At 36.7% G+C, this 21,107-nt stretch overlaps 1 protein-coding gene across 1 annotated transcript in view; it reads left to right on the forward strand.

Annotated features, from left to right (window-relative positions):
- The first annotated feature begins 559 nt into the window (after positions 1–559).
- Positions 560–21,107, forward strand: part of igf2r (insulin-like growth factor 2 receptor) — a 39,996-nt gene continuing 19,448 nt past the window's right edge. The window contains exons 1-18 of the mRNA XM_015035369.1: positions 560–812; positions 2,262–2,401; positions 8,002–8,120; positions 10,195–10,293; positions 10,974–11,109; positions 12,265–12,376; positions 12,544–12,652; positions 13,621–13,780; positions 14,872–15,061; positions 15,842–15,945; positions 16,108–16,272; positions 16,775–16,918; positions 17,806–17,958; positions 18,066–18,203; positions 19,090–19,240; positions 19,315–19,483; positions 19,557–19,672; positions 20,539–20,698. Of these exons, the coding sequence (XP_014890855.1) occupies positions 676–812; positions 2,262–2,401; positions 8,002–8,120; positions 10,195–10,293; positions 10,974–11,109; positions 12,265–12,376; positions 12,544–12,652; positions 13,621–13,780; positions 14,872–15,061; positions 15,842–15,945; positions 16,108–16,272; positions 16,775–16,918; positions 17,806–17,958; positions 18,066–18,203; positions 19,090–19,240; positions 19,315–19,483; positions 19,557–19,672; positions 20,539–20,698 (2,502 nt within the window). The 5' untranslated portion in view covers positions 560–675. The remainder of the gene's footprint in view (positions 813–2,261; positions 2,402–8,001; positions 8,121–10,194; positions 10,294–10,973; positions 11,110–12,264; positions 12,377–12,543; positions 12,653–13,620; positions 13,781–14,871; positions 15,062–15,841; positions 15,946–16,107; positions 16,273–16,774; positions 16,919–17,805; positions 17,959–18,065; positions 18,204–19,089; positions 19,241–19,314; positions 19,484–19,556; positions 19,673–20,538; positions 20,699–21,107) is intronic.

Consider the following 21,107-nt stretch of genomic DNA (forward strand, 5'->3'; position numbering starts at 1 on the left):
TGTAAAGAAAATAGATTCAATATCTATTTCCATTCTATCTACTACCATATCTCTTTTTATTCAAGGGTTTTACTTAACTCTTATTTAAGATGCGTAATGTGTACGTGGGTTTGAATATAGAGAAAATGTTTCTCATTTCAATTTGAATTATTTGTCTTTATTTACAAACCTTAGTCTAAATATTACTTGTAGTTATAATAAGACTTGAATTGTTGTTTTCATTAATTTTACTTAAACGTTTAAGCTATTGTGATATTTTCTTCTAATTTTTTATGGGACCATTAACGACCAGTGGTCTCATTAATTGTTTACATTATTTATAGATTTTACTGTCAATCAAACTAGTTGTAATCAATTTGTAACATGTTATGTCCATGAGAGATATTAGCCAAATACCAACACAAGAGGACTAACCGATCTATGAATGCTATTTTTAATTCTAAAATTACTCAACACGCCATGCGGAAGTGGATATGGTGACATTTGTGCTTTTAGTGGATTGGAAATTAGTTTTCCTACTGCCCGCAAACGCCTCTGCAGTCAGCACCCTCCGAGTCATGTGACGTCCTGTCATGTGATTCAGTCACTTCCTACTGATTCGGTTCAGAGCCGATACTCTGCTGTATCATGTCGTCTTAATTCAGTTCCACGTTCGGGGTCCAGCTGAATAGAAACATGTTTTTCCGGGATAAACCGACTCAACGCCGGCCTCTGAGGCTGGCTCTGTGGCTGTGCATCGGTTTGGGATGTTTTTTGGTTCGGTCTGGAGCAGAAGAGGTCCGCAGCAGCTTGTGGTACCAGGACCTCTGCAGGTAACAAGCACACCTCCTCCAGAAACAGACAGACGTTACAACGCATTAAACAGCGTTATTTCCTAGTTAAACCCCTCAGCTAGCCATTTAAACCGGGTTATCTGTGTGTTAGCTAACGCTAAATCGCTTTTCCCCAGACTCGTTCATCTGCTAGCATCGCAGCACCTTTGACATTTATCCCCAGCTAAAAGCAGCTCTTTGTTTTCGTAACAGAACCAACTTTTAGCTTCGGCGATACCGCTTTCAGTCGGTTAAACTGGACACCAGGGGTTGAGATGGCAGCGAAGGTTGACGCAGAAGCTCTGCTGTTTGACAAAAGCGTGCTGGTGGGAGCTGAAAGGAACAGATTGACCACATTTTCCGAGCACATTTTAAAGTGCTAAATCTGTAGTTCCTGGGTAGTAAATTTACTTTTGCCATATTTTCTCCAGATATTTATAAATCTAGAAAAACCTAATTTAATAGACATTTTAATACAGAAAATATAAATCGAAAATCAATCGATATTAAACTTCTGACTCTGTTCTTGCGTATTTGTTGATGACATCACAAGAGGTGCTGATCATCCTGCGTTAATTGACATGATGGCGGACAAACTGCACAGTAGCACTGCTGCCTTGCAGCAAGAAGGTCCTGCACAGGATGCAAAGTACAGATTTGATGCGACGCATGCCGGGAAATTATTTGGAAAGTTTCATGTACTTTCATGGCTGCAACACAATACGCAAAAATAATATTGCAATAGATGGTTTATTTTTACATTAAAAATGCATTTTTTTATGTGCGTCACTTTATTTGTTTGCTCAAGAGCCAAACACAAAGCTCAGATGTGTAAAATTTAAAAAATTGTTTGTGTTCAGGTATAAATAATACAACTGTATGCATTGCTAACATTGTGGTATTTTCTTAGAGATGTTATCATATGGTGACAATAAATTAGGTGTCTGTGGCAAAGTGCACTCAGATTTAGTTTAGAAAAGATGAAACGCTGGTTCCTCCCATCAGTGTAAATTACTCTATAGTAAAACATTTAACATAAAATCACTAAAAAGTCAGTTTTGAAAATGATTACAGAAGTACTTTGAAGGGAAACGTGGGACGTTTTTAGGCTTTTGCGTTGTGTTTTTATTGCAGTCAGCAGAAAAGATGCAACACATCTGAGACTAAATATTAGCTTTTCTTCACTGGAGCTCTGTTAGTGCAGCTGTTGTCTAAATATTGACTCAGTAATAAGACAGAAATGATAACCAGTTACCTGAATGCTCACACTGGCTGCTGTTTGTTTCCTGGTTTTGTCACTTTACTAAAGAAAAAATCCATAATTAACCTCAATCCCGTTTTAATTGCAGAACACTTTATTGAAGAAATTGGATGTTTTCTTCACATTTTTATGGACTAAATATTGATTTCAATTCTTTCTTAATTAACTCTGTCTTATCTGTCTTTCAGCTATAAATGGGAGGCTGTAGACCTGGACAATAAAGTGAAATACACCATAAAGCTTTGTGAGTCTTCACCACCGACCAGCTGTGGGTCCAGCACTGCAGTTTGCGCCCAAAGCCTCAGCGGCGAAGACAAACACTCAGTCGGTGAGTACAGTTCAGTAAGGAGGAAGAAAGCGCTGTGGTTCTGTTTGGTGGTATATCGGACTGAACTACGATGAAACGTGTCTGCATTTGGTTGAACCTTGTAGGTCAGAGGTTAATTTAGGTCATAGCTTTGTCAGATATCCCTTAAGCCATGTTCTTATGGAGAGTGAAGTGTGCCAAATTACAAGAAATAATTGACGTATGAAATAATTAAATGTCATTAATTTTTTAAATAAATAAATACAGAATTAAATATGCAATTATATGTGCCTCAATTAAATTTATTCATTTAATTTTTAAGACTAGACATAATTATTTCATCATTAAATATATTATGTCGTACTCTATAACTGTAGCACATAATTAATGAATTTAAACTAAGGCTGCAACCATAGATTATTTAAGTAATTTTTTGTACTGTTTTGGTTTAATTCCTGCTCTGAATATGTAGGGTTTTTTTTCACCAAATGGCTTTTTTGAATGCGTATTCTCCAGTTGATGATTAATCGATTATTATTTTAATAATCGATTAATCTGATTAATCGTTTCAGCCCTAATTTAAACTGTCAACTTTGCCCATCAAAACTCAGAGGGTGGGATTAGAAAGGGTTAGCCTGTGCTAGCTAGTGGGCGGGACCAACGTTAATAATGTCTGAACTCTGTGGCAGCTTCCTCCACAGTGTTTTCTTGACACATTTGATCAATTCTATATTTAATAAATAATTTCTCTATTTAATTCCAGCTTTAGTAAATTAATGATACATTTAAATAATTGTCATAAGTTACTTGCTGTAATTTGGCACTCTTTGCTCTCCATAGATTTGCTTTATGAAAACTTGAATTTGCAAATACAACAATAAAACTTGATGTCAACTTAGTGTCTTAAATGTGTCAAAATTTTTCTTTTTCAAAGATGTTTTCATCAAACTCAAACCTTAAATTTAATAAAGTTTCACTTAAAACAGAACTTTAATTACTGCCTAAACTCTGCAAAGGTATTGCAGTTAGGAAGTCAAAGTCTAGAACCACCAAGCATCTGCTTGAGTTGGCAGTTTTATTTGAATTTCATAACATTTTAAGTTCAGTATTTGTGAAAAACCGTCAGATAGTTGGACGTTACTGGCCTATTTTAAGTAGGATTTTACTGTTTCTGCTAAATAAAGCCTGATATGTCCTGAAAGGAGTCACAGCTGCTAATCGAGTCAGGATCCGTCATTCACCCCCGAGGCAAACCGAGATGACAGCCTTGTTAGTGAAAAAGAAAAGGGTTCCTTCACAGCAGGGTTGATGAATGAAGCAGGACTAGTTTCATATTTATACGACGGAAAAGTTTGCCTTACATCTGACCCAGATCGATCCGTGTTCTGACTGGTCATTGAAGCTGTTGTTTTAATTCAGATGAATATAATTAAACAGGAAACGGCTCCACTTCATATCCAGAAATATCTTCACTCCAGTCATATAGACAGATTACGGCAATTAAAATTCAATCGAAATATCAAAGCAACGTTCTGTAAAACATCAGTTGATATTAAAACTTTAAAACTTTTCTGTATTTTTTATTTAAACTGAAACAATTTTAAGTGTTTAAGGAGTTCCTGAATGTTTTTATTTAATGACTGAAACTTAACAGACGCCAATAGATTAATGAAAAAATGCAGATGTAAGACGACCTTCTCGTTTTTGTTTTATCCAAAATATTATGGTTGATACAACAGAGATCACATCAAGGAAAGAAAAAATAAGTTGGAATATTACAAGAATAAAATCGTACAAAAAATGTTATGAGAATAAAGTTGTTGTATTACAACATTATTCTCAAAATATTAAAATGTTATTCTTCTAATATAATCTATAAATTATTGACCACAACCTGTTTCACATATTTAAATTCAGATTTACAATTGAATTTAAATAGATTTTAATGATGATATTATGATGATATTTCATACCCAGATGCTTTGTTTGTTTCAGAAATTTCTCATCTTCCCATAGAAAAACTCTCATTTGATGTCACAGAAAGGCAGAAATCTTTACTTTTTACATGCAGGAAACATGAAATGGGAGTTTTGTTAGAATAATATTAGCATAAAAACCTTGCAGTTAATCCTCTTCCTTAATCTTGATCGCTTCAGCGTTTTCTCATGCTGTGCTCCTCACTGAGCGTGAGGTAAAACTGATGTTTTTATGTTTTTCATGCCGCCTCAACCTCACAGCGCTCTTCAGTCTTGCTGTCGACAACAGGAGGTTTTATTGCTGACTGAACTATTGATCTGATGCTGTATGGATCAGTTTGTTGGTGCTTCATCAGAGATCTGATCTCTGTGCTGAACAGGCAGAGTCCCTCTTCCTCCTCCTCCTCTTTCTCATGTTTGTCAGCAGCTTATTTTAAGTAAATAATTCCTTAATATTGATGAAAAAGACTTTGCTCTGGCCAATTATTTTACTTACTAAAAGATATTGTTCCCTTGTTATAAGAAAATTAATCTGCTAGTTGAACTGGTATGTTTTCAGGAATTATTTACTTAATTTTCCCTGCTTTCTTCCTAAAGGAGGATGTTACGCCCCTTCTGTTGCATGAATGAACCCATTTAGAAAAATTAATTCAGTTTTCGCTCTGAACTACATTTTGGTTTCACTCTGAGTAAGAGTGAAACTACTAAACTACTACAATTGTAGTTTAGGAGGCATTTACTGTTTCCCACTGGGCCAGTTAGGTTTGGATAACTTAATCCAAATCTATTTATTTTTTATTCTAGAACTGCAGCGCTGATGGTGGCAGCATGTTGGAGCATCGCTGCTACGTTTGTTCTCATTTGTTCTTTTCCTAAACATTTGTTTACTTTTTTTAGGTGTTCTATGTTTGGATAATTATTCCCTCTGGCTGTGCAGCTGGGAGGATTTTTCCTCCTCCTTCTTTTTTTTTTTTAACTTTCAGACAGTTGTTATAATGTGTAACCATAGCAACAAGGTTTTACAACTGAGAGCAGCTAATTAGCATCTGTAAAGCTCTAATAACACCTGAATTGCGACCTCAAATCACAGAGGAGTTGGAAAGGAGGCTTCATGGATGCAGATGCATAATGAGTAAAAATCCTTTCCCCCACTCTGCTGCCTCTTCACTTGGTTTTCTAACCATTCAGTCAGATTTAGAGGAGCGGCAAAAGCAAAGGAGCTGGAGTAGCAGATTGCTAACAACTGATTGTGTCATCCAAAGTGTGTTTCTGTGGAATATTAACTCTGCTGCTCAGGTATTGAGCTGTTAGTCATGAGACTGTCATTCACCAACAATCTTCAGTCAGAGGCCTCTGCAGATGCAGTTGCAACACTGACAGCTACTCCATCCACAATGTCTATGAGTTGACAAATTAAAATGAGTTTGGTGGTTTCCATTCTGATGATGAATATTTTGTGAAGGGAAGTTTTGTTTAATCTTTTTGGTTTCAGTTCTGTTTTGTTTCATTTTTATTTATTGTTTTTGGTTGTTGAGTTTTATTTTTTTATATTTAAAATATCTTAAAGTTGCAGTGTGGAGTGTTCTTTACAAAATTAAAGTTGATTGATCTTGTATTATTATGCTATTTTCTTTATATTTGAAAATGGTATTGAAACACCAATTTTATCATTTATTGCGATAATTTCTGGGACAATTTATCGTCCTGTAAATGTATTGTGTCAGGCCAAGCTAGTTATGACAGCATTTAATTTTAGGATACATAAAGTTATTTATTTATTTAAATTTAATCTCTTTGATAAATGAAGTCATTCAGTGTTTCTTTACCTGACTTTAAAATATGTCTGAGCTAAATAAAAATGTAAATAAGAAAGCTGTAGCTAATGTCTCACTCATTCTCAGGCCAGCTAAGACTTCCTTTATTCTTCTGCTGACCTCTTTGGCTGCCAGACAGAGTTATTTCAGGCTAAAACAACAGCTTGTCCTGCAGCCGGAGGTCACAAAAGTCCCCTTGTTGAATATCTGATATCAGAGTCCCGGCTGCAACAAGGAGCCGTGTAGCTTTAAAGACAACACACGTTTAAAAACAAGTGAAAACTTGTGCAATTGTTGGTTTTTATTATAGCTTTATTTTAGTGCATTGAGGAAGTGCTCTTATGCAAAGAGGAAGAATGAGTAAGTGGTGACCAAGCAGCAGAGAGGTCAGATGATTTGGAGTTAAATAATTGTGACTGACTTCTCACATGACCCCTGAACGCATCAGCAGCTCACACAGACACGGCGCTGCTAGCTTGAGGCTTTATCTGCTCAGCACTTTACTATGATTAGCCGCTAAATTATCTGACTCATTGTATTCCAAAGGCTAAATTAGAGAAGTTAAACTAACAGTGAGAACGTGACTTTTCTCAGAACTCAGGGAAGTAAAATCCACACAGAGACTTTAAGCTACATGTTTTATACCCTCAGGTCGAAACATGCCAAACAGTTTCTGTAAAACGTGTTGCAACCTTTTCTGTAGCTGTGCTTTAAAAAAGAAAACGTTCCAAAAACAAACGGGCTGAATAGGAAATGATTTCATTTCTCCCAGCTGGTTTTCTGTTTACCTTTTAATCACTTTTGCATCGTGTTTCTTCCACATTAGATGTGATCTTGTTGCACCTTCCTCGTTTTCTGCAAAGGATGTAGTTTTTTGGTGTATTTTTAATTCAATCTTTCTTACAAAATAATTCTATTTGCATTCAAATATTAAACAATTTTACTTCATCACTATAATTATTCAGCTTGGACATTATGAAATATTTGTGTTCACATTTTATTTTATTTTTTTATCATGTAAAGCACTTTGATCTGCCTGGTTGCTGAAATGTTCTAATCTACACCAATAAACTTGACTGATTGAATTTAGGTCCAGAATGTAACAGAAGAATGTCAGCAAAGTTAGATATTAACAATGTGGAAATATTAAATTCATTACAATCTTTTAAAATAAAGCAATAAAAGTCCAGTTTTCCTTACTGAACTGATACCAGAATATTAAAAAATGCCTGAAATTGTTACATATTAATAATAACATATGGTGGGTTGCTAAATTAGGTTTCAGATTCTCCGTGCAGAGGCCGACTGCTCTTCCTTATCTCCTGTAGTTTGTAGGTTTGTCGGTCATCTGGTTGCTCGGTTACATTGCTTTGATTGTTGTCTTGTGATAGCAGCCTATCTTGACCCAGAGTTCACACAAACATAAACGCATAAAATCACTGAAAATATTCACTCAATCACAAGGAAAAACATTTGGTTTCTCTCATATGAAGCTCAGGTGTTCCAGGTTTCTTTTTACCAGTCTGTAAATTCTTTGCAGCCAATAAATATCAAATATATTTTTTTTTTTTTAATCCCTGGCCTGCTGCCAGTTTTTAAAACTCAGATCCAGGCAGCGCTGAGCTTTTCCCACAGCAGGCAGTTTTTCCTTTCCGGTCGAGTATTGACATGAAAAATGAAAACTGACCCTGCAGTCAAAATAAACGTGGAGGTTGGGAGTTTGAGACATTAATCTGTCAAACTGTCTGCTTGGAGATAAAAAACTAATGGGAAAATGAATGATTTCAGCAGATAAAACAGCGTTCTGACCCTTTCCTCATTTACTCTGCAGGTGACCTTTCCCTGCAGAAGCTCTCCGGCACCGTGCTGGATTACAACGCCACTGACACCTGCCCTGGAGGAACCAACCCGGTTCAGACCAGCATCGACTTCCAGTGTGGGAAAACCATGGTAAGACCCACGGCGACCGGCCCGACTGGGACCGGCCCGACGGGGACCGGCCCGACGGCGACCGGCCTCTCCCTGAACAGGAGATGTTTAATAATCAGGATACATGGAAGTGACTGATTGGTATTGTGTTTTATTCTCATCTGTTCCCTGACGTCAGCAAACACCTGCTCTGCGCAGCTGTTTTGTTCTGGCAGCCCAAAGAAAATCCTTGCATGTGTTTTAATACGTCTACAAATATGCAAACACAAATTCTGCAGCATTTCAGTTTAAAGGGAACCTTATTATGCGTCCTTGAACAGGTTAGGTTAGCAAAATTAGATAAAAAAGATAAAAATGTAACATTTTGCCTTTAAAGATTATAATAATTTTAATTTTTGGGGTGTAAAAACACTTTAAAGGTGACCTACTCTTCCTATTGGCTATGCAAAACATGTTCGTTAAATTTTTTGCACAAAAACATTCTTAGATAATGAGACTTTATTCGCTGCTCATTTCCTAATTTGAGCTGTTGCACTTTAAATCCATATAATCTGTTGGATTATTATATTACGCCTCCATCTCAACGTTTGCACATGAAAATGGCAGCAAACACGCACAATTATACATCCGTACATCTTTGAAAAGCAAAAGTGGGGCCTCCCACACAACCAACAAGGGAATTCTAGATGCTCAGCAGCCACTGTACAGAGCATACAGCGGCAAAACCAGCTGACCAAACATGCTGGAGCTCCATCTGGGTTGCTAGGTAACGGGCTAGACTTTGCTGAAGTTGCTAGGTAACAGCGCAGTGCCTGATGATTTGTGACGTTACAATCAGTTTTTTTTTAATTTCACACACAAAAAAACATAAGTTATTGCCAAATAAGTTGAAATAAGTGTTTTTAGAAGCAGCAGAAACCCAAATAGAGGAACAAAAACGTGCAAAATCTGAATTTGCCACGTTTTTTTGTTAGTTTCTGTACCAAATATTTTTTCTTTTTCTCCATGAAATCGATCACTTATTCCAGGCTTCAAAATGCAAATTATTTAAAAATCATACAATGTAATTTTTCTCTTTCTTCCTGCAAATTCCAGACCATATATATTCTGTATAGAATGAATGCAGAGCAGCATGTGTCTGCTGATTTGGATCTGATCACTTTAATTCTGAGGGTGTGTGCTGTTCTGCGGTCTTGTGTGTGTGTGTGTGTGTGTGTGAGTGTGTGAGTGTGAGTGAAAGAGAGACGGAGAGTTGCCGTAGCTTTGGTAGTGATGTCATTTCCTGTCGAGTCACAATGAGATCGGTTCTGTTTCTGAAGAAGAGGGGCTTAGCAGGTTCATTATGTCTGACAAGAAATGAAACTCAATAAAAAAAAGAACAATGAAATGATAAAAAGAGAAGATTATGCTGGCAAACTTTCTAGCCAAGTTCAGCGTCTCAACATTTTATTTATTTATTTTCTTGTTGGGCTTCAATGTTTGATTCTGCACAATTTTTCAATGCAATGATGTTTCTTTATTATTTTGCATTTGCTGATATACTTCTTTGACTGAACAAATTAAAGTTGTTTTTGCATGTTTGACCAAGCTTCTGAAGCTATTGGTGTGTTTAAGTGAGCTGTACTGGTACAGAGTTATCAGTTTAGTTTGTGAGTACATTCATATGTGTTTTTTAAAAAAGGAACGTTTTAAATCAATTCAGCTGTTTTTCTGTATTTGATATCAGTCGATACTAAACCTAAGATTTTGGTGTCAGAAGTGAAAAAAAATGGAGACTGTGTTTTTGTTTGTGATGGTAGGTTTGTGGCAAACCTTGCAAACTTCAAGATGAGCTTGGATCCAACCAAAGAGCTGCAGAGCTCAAATATTCACATATACCTGGAAATTATAGCTACAGAAAAAGTTTATTAAAAAATAAAGCTCAAAAGATGTTTCTTAATAAGTAAAAGCAGATAAACTCCGTGTACTTTAGGTCACACAGCAAACTTATGAATTTTTCCGAAAAGTCACCCACTCAGTAAAAAGCCGATGTCCTTTACGTTGTTTTCTGCTTGTTTATAACGAAACAGTTTTTTTTCACACTTCTATCTAACAGGGCACCCCAGAGTTCGTGGCGCTGTCTGAATGTGTTCATTACTTTGAGTGGAAGACCTACGCTGCCTGCAAGAAGGACAAATTCAAACCACACAAAGAGGTAGGAGTCCTGACTGCAGGTCCTGCTTGTAGGTTTCTGAGTGAAAAAGGAAACCGCATCTTTCTGCAGAAACAATTAGTCAGCTGACAGAAAGTGAAGCTTCCACATCTCATGAAGCGCTGCTGTTTGTGCTGCGCAGCAGAAAGTTGGTCACATGCTGTCACCATGAAATGAATTTACGCTGCATTTCAGTCACAAATTACTTCTTTTTTTCTTTTGAACTTCTGTTAAAAGTTCACTGATGTAACCGCAACATTTGCAACCAGTTTGGACTCAAACAATTAATCATGATTAACTGTGATGACTCTGCCCTGCTCTACATTGTATTGATAAATCAAGCAGAAAGGCCTGGGCTTTTCACATGTTGTAGTATTTTTTTAGCTTGATTATTTGTACAAATGATCAAGACTTTGCTAAAGGAATGCTGTATTGCTTTTTGGGCTTTAAAGTGTTTATTTTCTTAAATATTTTGATTCTTATGTATTTTTAACATTGTATAAAAAGCTTAAGTGAGTGAATGAAAAATCTGCAAAATGTACCAATGTTTTTATCCTATTAATCATCAGAATAATCAAACTAAAATAATCCTACCTGTTTTCTCCCTGTAGCGTTAATGTAAAATCCAGTTCCTGTTTGTGTTTCTGTTGAGTGGGGTATTAACGCTCCTGCTGTGTGTTTAGGTTCCCTGCTACGTGTTCGACTCAGACGGTAAGAAGCACGACCTGAACCCTCTGATCCAGGTGGAGGACGGTTACCTGGTCGACGACGGCAACGACGACGACTTAGACTTTTACATCAACATCTGCCGAAGCCTGAGTGAGTGAAAACTGATTAGATTTAGAAATATCGGGGTGTGCTGTGGTGGCGCAGGGGTTAAGCACAACCCACATATGGAGGCCCCAGTCCTCGACGCGGCTGTCGCAGGTTCGATTCCCAGCCTGGTGACCTTTGCCGCATGTCTTCCCCTTCTGTCGTTACCCACTTTCCTGTCAACTATCAAATAAAGGCCACGAGAGCCAATAAAACCTTAAAAAAAAAAAAAGATTTAGAAAGATCGTGCCATTTTAAAGCAGTTTCTACGGAAGAGCATTAGGGCCATACAAGAAGAAGAAAAAATTCAGATTTTTCTTTCTCTGAATTCTGACTTTAATCTTAACAGTGTGACTTCTTTTCTCAGAATAGACTTTTTTCTCTGAATTCTGACTTTTGATCTCAGAAGTTTAAAGATGAAATTCTGATGGGGAAAAAAAATCTACATTTTTCTGTGGCCCTAAACCTCATCTGTACGTTTCTCTGTTAAAAAAAAGAAAAAAAAATCAGTGTCAATGTTGGCTGCTGAAAGTAGTGGCATTATTAGTGTTGGTCAAACACTCAAAGAATATTTGTACACGTTTCAGAACCTTTTACTAGAAACTTCCTGAGACTAACCTCAAAATTTCTGAGTTTTTTTTTTATTGCAAATTCTCTGAAATTTTGACTTTTTCTGAAATTTTCTGAGATTTTTCGGATGGAAATTTATTTATTTTTTCTATCTATAATGCCCTGTCATGGGAAGTTGAGGGTTTGGATTTCATTATGTTCCCCTCTGATGTAGGTCAAGTGAAAACCTTCAATTTAAATTTCAGAAATATTAATAAACTTTTTTGTCACTAAATAGTACTTTGATTTAATTCCTTATCTTCTTTTACTGAGTGAAAGTTTGATGTTATGCTTGTTTGTCTTATACTTTTTTATTTACTTAATCATTACAACCCAATATTGAGATTACTATTAATTAATCATTTATATTATAATCATTTATTTTTAATGTGTCTATCTTTTGTTAGTCTTGAAATTATGCCACAGGAGTTTCCTGTTTAGAGACAATAATTTCCCCGTCTGATGCTGAACTGATCAGTTTCATTAACGAGGCTGGTAAGATTTTTATCGCAGGTCTCTGTAGGACTTCAGTTCTTCTGTTCTGTCCTGCAGACATTGCAGATAAGTCGTGTCCAGAGGGCTCTGCAGCCTGCCTCGTCACCGGACAAGGCTCCTTCAGCATGGGGGCTCCCAGCCGGCCGCTGGAGGCCGTGTCCAGCGACAGGCAAGTCTCTCATCACTGCAGCTCTTCTCCTGCTTGTTGTTAAAACTGAACATGAAACGATTCCACCGTGCTGCTTTTTCAGAAAGTTTTAGAGATAGTTGATCAATTTAATTGTTTTTGGCTTAAAAAAACACTGAATTAAATTTCTTGGGTAATTTTCTGTCCAGTTTGAGGTTACAGTATGAATTAAGCGCCAAGTCGACGCCTCCAGAGAGATGTGGAGAACACCGGCCGACTGTCAACATCACTTTCATCTGTCCTTCAAGCCGCCATCCCGTAAGCCCCACAGCTAGCTGCTAATGGTGCTAACACTGCTAACCCATCGACTCATCTGGTTCTCAGATTTAGCTTTTCAGCTTCCAGGCATTAGCTGGGGACTAACGTTTTGGAAAAAACTTAGTTTTAGGAGTATTTGTGTAACTTTATTCTGAAGTGTTGCTACTCTTACATGAGTAACATTTCTGAATACTCTCCCTACTCTAAGTAACTTCACTGCAGTTTTTGTTAAAGTTTCGTAAGTTTTATACTGAAAGAAATTGATTTGGAAAATTTTCTTTTGCCTGATTTTGTTGTTTTGTAACTGTGACTTATATGAATTATTTTCATTATGCACTGCAAAAACATCTTACCAAGTATTTTTGTTTTAATTTCTAGTGCAGAAATTAACTGTTATTTTAGTACACTTAAAATAACACAAAACTAAGTTACAGGTAATGTTTCAGTGATATGTAAGAGCTTGTTTCATGTCAATAACTTATTAATATTGATGAGAAACGACTCGTTTCACTGGCAGATTTTTTTTCACTTGTAAAATTGGAAAAATGTCTTGTTATAAGTGAAATAATCTGCCATTGGAATTAGGACGTTTTCATCAACATTAATTAATTACTGGCTCATATATCTTGCTGAAAAGTTACCTGGAAGTTAGTTTGTCTTATTTCAAGTGTACTAAGATATTTGTACCAAAAACTAGACTAAAATTATTTAAGATTCTCTTTTTTTGCAGTGTGAACTGTAAAATACCATATTTTCCACATAAATATTTTGGTCCATGTGATGTAATTTTTAAATATTAAATGATTCATAATCTGATCAGTTACTCAGTAAGTTTAGTTGCCTTTTTACCAATACCCTTTTACTCCAATAATTTCTTGGATAAATACTTTTTACTCTTACTTGAGTGTCATTTTTGGGAACTTTTCCCTCCTCTGCTTCCAGGTAACTCCTGATTGTTCTCATTTCAGGGCAGCGTCCCTAAGATGGTGGCCGAGTCAAACTGTCGTTACGAGGTGGAGTGGGTGACTGAGTACGCCTGTCACAGAGACTACCTGGAGAGTCACACCTGCAAACTGACGAGCGAACAGCACGACATCTCCATCGACCTTTCACCTCTCACCCACAGCAGTAAGTCTAAACACAAGCTTTTTTAATCCCAGGTTTTATTACTCAAATGCACCAGTTTAAATTTACAATATATCAATATGAACATCCAAGCAACGATGATCACTAAAGAGAAAATGATCTGCAGGTACAAATTGAAAAACCATAAAAACTCTGAATTTCTTTTTTAAGGATAAATGGATATAGAGACATTCCATCGATCTGTTTCACCAACGAAAAGTTTTATTTTTATTTTTATTTTAAAACATCTGGGTGTCTGGAAATGTAAATATCTTTGAGAATATGGCGGCAAACCTGCTGTTATGATGCATCTTTACACCAAAAATGGTTTGAGCTTCGAAGCCCTTATGAAATCTGATTGTTTTCGATCTGTAATCGATTGATTGTTAGATAAATGTATGGTATTTTTGTCCAGCATTACTAACTAAAAAATGTTTTTCTCAGTTTATAAAATCAAACTCAGATCAGATGTTGTAGCTTTTGGCTCAAAACAGTCTTTTTAAATTCTCATTTAAATGATATCTTTATTCTTAAGCTTCCTGTTTTTATGTCATTTTGTCATTTATTCAATTTATTGATTAAAATAAGCTAAATTTATTTAAAATCTGTTTATTTAAATTAAAACTAAAAGGTGATTCTTTCAGCTGGTAACTTAATTTTTAATGACAAAGCCTCAGGTGTTTAGAAACGGTTTCAATCAAAATGTCTGAATTTCAAACCCAAATGTTGCACCTTTGACAGCAGTTTTCTTTCTTTTGCAAAAATAAAAAACAATGTATAGCACAGATGGACAAAAAAGAAATAAAATAATTTAAAAAAGCATAGAAGCAGATTGAAATGTGCTTGAATGAAGCCTGGAAATGAATTTATTTTAATGTTTTTTTAACATTAAACAATTTTAAAAAATCTTGTTGACTTTCTGAAAAAAGCAATGCAAAAAGAAACTTTAAATCATTTCAGCTCATAAAAATTATAATTTCTATGTAGTTTTCAAACAAACGTATATATATTTATATTTTAACACCAATATAAACCCAGTCAGATCATCTTTTTTCATGAGTTTTACAGACATGTTGTTGGTTTTGTGCGTTCAGCCTCAGAGGGGCCCTACTTCGTCCCGTCTCCGTCCGGTGAAGGCTCTGAGAGCTACCTGTATTACCTGAACGTGTGTGGGAGCGTCTTCAATGATGTGTGTGGCAGCGACCATTCGGCCTCGTCCTGCCAGGTGAAGAAGTCCGGAAGCAGCTCTAAAGTGGCCGGAAGGTTCCAGAACCAGACGCTACGGTAATGTTTGTCTCTGTGTGCCGGTTTCTGCTCTTTAGATTTAATCAAATATAGATATAATCTCAGCTTATTTATTCATAATGTGACACTTAATGTTTCATATCTGATTAAATGTTAAAGTTTTCTACAGAGAACCAAATGTTTATTATTTGATAAAATACAATTCCTGACAGGTTTATGATGTTTTTGTTTTCACGATGTATAATACTTTGAACTGACTTGAAATGTGCTATAAATTTAAACTTGATTGATATTATTGTCTATATTATTGATCATAAGTGGGCAATATGGCTTAAAAACAAAATATCTAATTAAAAAAAACATTAAAACTATTTTTCCCCTCACATTTTTCCTAAAAAAGAAAAAATTAAAGTAGAGCAACGACAACAACAAAAATGATACAGAAAACATCTAACATCACTCTGAACTCTCAAAACCCAATCATTGTTTTGGTGAAAAAAATACAGATTTTTCAATAAAACAATGCAATTTGATTAATCAATAAGATTTATTTACCGCTCAGCCCAAATTATAAGTAATAAAATATCCATCGGTACCTTTGATAGCTTCAGGTTTGCTTTTTAAATACATGTGGCCTGTAAACTTGTCACAATCTGATGTTTCATCAGAAATTAAGAGGAAACTCTGGCCTGAATTTGAAAAACCTGAGAATTGGATTTGTATGAAAATAAAAAGGTGCAACAGCTTTAATGAATCTGCAGAATCTAAATGTTTTGTACTCAGTTAATATTCATTAAACTGTTATTTTCTCCTCTGCAGGTATTCAGATGGAGACCTCAGTCTGATTTATCCAGGCGGAGATAAATGCTCCTCTGGCTTCCAGAGGATGACCATCATCAACTTCCAATGCAACAAAACCGCAGGTGAGTTGGACATTTTTGAATATTTCTGTAACATGATCACATTTCTTGAGCATTTACTGCTTTTATAGCTTTAAAACTGATCAGAAAACAAGGTGCAGCTCGAATGTGAATGACAAATCATGTCATAAAGTGATTAAATTTTTTTCTCTTTGTGTTTTACAGCAAACAACGGACATGGGAGTCCGGTTTTCGCCGGGGAGACGGACTGTACGTATTACTTTAACTGGGACACGGCGTTCGCCTGCGTCAAGGAGAAGGAGGACCTGCTGTGTCAGGTCAGAGACGGCAGGAAACACTACGACCTCTCACGCCTTACGAGATATCCCGGTGAGTTCCTCCTTATATCTTATTTAAATCCGCCTCTGATTAATCCGACCAGCAATTATTTTTCCTCAATTAATCCTTCCACTGAGTTTTTAAATAATTTTCGCTATTTTAGTGTTATTTCATTTGATGTCATCCAAGTATTTCTGTGGACGGTGATCCACTAGCAGTCAGTGCTGCAACAAATCTGAAGACGCTTCTGACTGGAAACTGTTGCTGTGTGACAGCTAACATGCTAACAGCTCAATTTCCAGAGACAATATTCCACAAAGTCGTAGCTCGTCTCTAATATTCCATCATAGAGTTGACTTGAATTCAAAGTCCAAACAAGATGGCCGCTCTAGGCACGCTGACATCTCTCAGAATCATGGAAACCCAAGGAGTCCGTTGATGGGGAAAAAAACAAATTCATCGCTTCATAGTTCTGAACTAAAAAGAACTTTGAGAAACCTGGAACCATTCATGTTTGTCTTGATCTTTTGTCTTTTTCTCTGTTCTGCTTCAGAGTCGATGGACAGTGAGAACTGGGTGGTAGTGGACGGCCGAGCCACCAAACCGGACACGCATTACTTCCTGAACATCTGCCACAAAGTCCTGAGGAGAGGAGGAGCTGCCGGCTGCCCAGATGACGCCTCCTTCTGCGCTGTGGGTAAGACGTCCACAGGAATCCTAAATATTACACTGCAAAAGCGCAAAATCTTTACAAGTGATTTTGGTTTCCACTGTAAATATCTCAGTTCAAGTAACTTTTCAGCAACATAAGAGATCTCAGAGTGCCGATTCTGAGATTTACATCATGTTATGATGTTATTCCCTCATCAAAAACAAACCTGGAGTGTTGCCTTGATTATTTCATGCATGTTTGAGAAATGCTTTCGTCTCCATGGTAACCATTCAGCTGTGCAAAACGCCTGTGTGGACTTAGCCCCGCCTTCGAGGCGCAGCTCCTCCTCTGAGCTGCAGTTTCCCAGACCAGCGCTCCCTCACTCAGCTCCTTCAGACTAGCCAGCAGCAATTAGCAACTACGCAACTGCTGAGCTCATTGTAGGAGCTACTTCTCAGAGCAAAGCTGGTAAAAACGTTGTTAAAGGGTTAATGGAGGAGCCATGTTGTGATGACTTCATGAATGCAGAGTTTTAAAGAGACAGAAGCCCAATTTCAAGGCATTAAACTACGGAGTCAAATGTCTTAAGTCACATTTGATGTAGCATTTTTAGGTGACTTGATTGTGCTATGAAATTACTAGATGCCTGAAAAATAATACTTCCCATGTTATAAGTGAAATAATCTGCTGGTGGAACTGGAACCTTTTCATCAATATTAAGGAATTATTGACTTAAAACAAGCTCCTATTTCTTGCTGAAATGTTACTTCTAAGCTAGTTTTGTCTTATTTCAAGTGTACTAAGATATTTGCACTAGAAACTAGACCAAAGATAGTTGGTAAGATATTGTGTTTTTGCAGTGTATCATTATAATTTATGCTGCATATGACGGGTCATTTATCTAATCATCTCTTTGTTTCTTTCTGATTCAGATAAAAATAATAAAACCATCAACCTGGGCAGCTTCCTCTCTCCTCCCCGGATCACTAAACAGGGAAGTGACATCAGACTGATGTACACTGAAGGGGCGCCTTGTGGAAACAGGAAGACGACCCAAACTATACTGACTCTCAAATGCAAACCAGGTGAAATAAACCACAGGATTTCACTGCCATATTCTCTGTGTTTGTTTCTTTAGCATCTTTTTTTAATTTGATAACCTTCTTTTTCCTCCTTCCTGCACGTCCTGCAGGCCATCTTGAGAGACCTCCCATGCTTCGCAGCATTTCCCCTGATAAATGTCTGTATGAGGTGGAGTGGTACACCGCTGCTGCCTGCGTCTTGTCCAAAACAAAAGGACACAACTGCATGGTGGAGGATCCCCAGGCTGGTACGGCACCAACACACGTCTCCAATAGTTCATGCTAAACTACCCCAGCATGAGAAACAAAAACATATTTAGCTTTTTATTTTGGCTGCCTTTGTTTCCTCAATCAGCTTAATCGGAAATCAAAAATGACCTAAAAGGGATTTTTACATATTTGGCTTTTTTTTATAGTCTGGAGCCTCATTATTCTTCAACCAGTTAATGTTTAAGTTGAAAAGACTCCAGGAATTTTAGGCTAATTCTCAGAAATTTTAGATGACGGCATAATTTATTAGCTGCTTATTTATAATCCAAAAAGAGAAACAAGGGGAGGATAAATATGTTGCTTCATTGGTGCCAGAGAAAAGTTTTTTCAATAAAATATCAATTTGTGAACCTTGTGAATTAATTGGATCCCCCAGCCAGTGGCTGCTGGGAGCAGCGCGCCGCATCACGTTTATTATCACAGAAGAAGCACTTTGATGTGAAGTTATTATAGTCTTCTTCTTGCAGTTATTAACTCAGGAAGAAGCTATTTGGTGTGGATTACCACCACCTACTGGTGATAATGCCCCTTTCAACTCAGAATGTCAATATTGTTCAAATTCGCTTAAAAATGATGTGAATTATCTCAGTTTCCACAAGGAGAATTATTTACATTTATATACGCTTCATTTAATTTTCAATTTATTTGTTCATTTTAAAAAGGAATAATATGCAAAAAAAACATGAATAAAAGATGCTTTGCAATCTGTATCGTTAAAAATGCGATTTATGGAGATTTCTTTAATCTGGACATTGTGTTTTGGATATTTTACTTTCATTCCATACTAATAAAACCTGACCTGGTTCGAGTTTCCTTTATTCCTCCTTCAGTTTTTAATCCTCCTCTCTCCAACTGCATCCACAGGTTTCTCCTTCGACTTGTCTCCTCTCACCAAACCCAACGGCGGCTACTACAACATGACCAGCGGCGGATACGACTACTACATCAACGTCTGCGGTCCAGTCAAAGCCGCCGCGTGTCCTGAGAAGGCCGGAGCGTGCCAAGTGGAACAGAGGTGAACCTCCACCTCCAAATCTCTGCACTCAATCCAAACCTCCAGGACTAACTCCCATCTGTTCCTGCTTTCAGCTCCTGGAGTCTCGGGGAGGCGAACTCCCTCCTGTCCTACTACGACGGCCTGATCCAGTTGACCTACAGCAAAGGCTCCCAGTACAACAACGCGAACCACACCCTCAGATCCACACTCATCTCCTTCCTGTGCGACCCCGAGGCAGGAGCAGGAAGCCCAGAGTTCCAGGTAAGATTCCTCCTTCTTCTGACGTCCTTCAAACTCTTTCTGCATGTTGTTGATTCACACTGTCTGAATGCAGGTGGAAGATAACTTCACCTATAACTTCCGCTGGTACACATCCTACGCCTGTCCTCAGCGACCTCACGAGTGTTTGGTGACGGATCCCATCACGCTGGACCAGTATGACCTGTCCAGGTAACGCTTTTGTTTTTAAATGTAAAGTTAGCATTAATTACAGCACAACATTTGTTGGGTTTTTTCTTTAGTGTTGGGAAGCTGGTAAATGTAATTAAGGGAATGAAGAGACTGTTTACAGTTGCTAGTAGAGCAGATGTTTATTTTTTTTTCCCTAAAAAAGAAAGTTTGATGCCTTCCTTGATGATGATTTTGTTCGCCGTAGGTCTGTCACGTTAGCAAAGTTTTCTAGATGATAAATATTCCCAGAAGAAACAATAATATTGTTGTTTTATACCATTTTCAAGTAACATAATGGAAGAACACATTCTCAAAGATCAATAAACTTTAAATTCTAATGAACTTTTAACGCTGGAACCGAGATGTATCCAAAATAAACAAACAAAACAACATACATATAAACATGCAATATAAATTTCTTTATATTTTGCAAATAAAAATTAAATATAAACGGCAATTCTGTATCTGATCTGATTTCATTGTAAAAACTGTTTTAAAAAATGTGTTTTCATTTTGTTGCTTGAATATAAAATGACTCCAAAACTGTCACTGCAAAAAAAGCAAAATCTTACCAAGTATTTCTGGTGTTGTTTCAAATTCCTAAGCACACTTGAATTGGAAAAATGTCTTGTTATAAGTTAAAAATATCTTGTTATAGGAAAGTTTTTATCAATATGAAGTAATTACTGACTTAAAACAAACTCTTAAAACTCACTGTATTTTTACTTGTAAGTTGATTTTGCCTTATTTCAAGTGTAATAACATATTTGCTCTAGTAACTAGACCGATATTACTCGGTAAGATTTTATGTTTTTGCAGTTTGTCCTCCTCAACTTCCTGATTGCTTCTTCTTCTTCTGCCTCCAGTTTGTCGCGCTCCACCTCAGCCAACAACTGGGTGGCGATGGATATGACCGACGTCTCCAGTCAGAGGAAGTATTACATCAACGTCTGTCGGCCCATCGTTCCCGTTCCAGGATGTGACCAGGACGCGTCGGTCTGCCAGATGAAATACATAACAGAAAAGGTCTGAATTCACCTTTTTCTTCACCAAATATTAGTAAAACTTGAAGTTTTACTACAATATTTTGTGGTAGTATAGTGATAAAAGTGTTCATAAGTACTATTCATTACTTTTTTAAAGTAAAAACACAAAAAATGCATTTGAAAAATATTCCCATTTTTAATATCCTTTCATAAATGATTTATGTCACTAAACTGCACACAGTAACTACATTTAATCAAATTCTTTCATATTTATTGTCAGGCTGATTAATTGATTATTGGAATAATTGTCTACTATTTAGGTAATTGAATAAAAAGTGGAGAAAATACTAAAAATAATCCTAACAGTGACTGATTTAGCATAAGCTAATGCGCTAACTTGAGCTCAAATTATATTTGTCTTTGAAAGACGACAACCCTCAAGCAGCAAT

The sequence above is a fragment of the Poecilia latipinna genome, unplaced genomic scaffold (genome assembly GCF_001443285.1).
Source record: "Poecilia latipinna isolate Pla-1442-1.1 unplaced genomic scaffold, P_latipinna-1.0 Scaffold332, whole genome shotgun sequence".
NCBI lineage: Eukaryota > Metazoa > Chordata > Actinopteri > Cyprinodontiformes > Poeciliidae > Poecilia > Poecilia latipinna.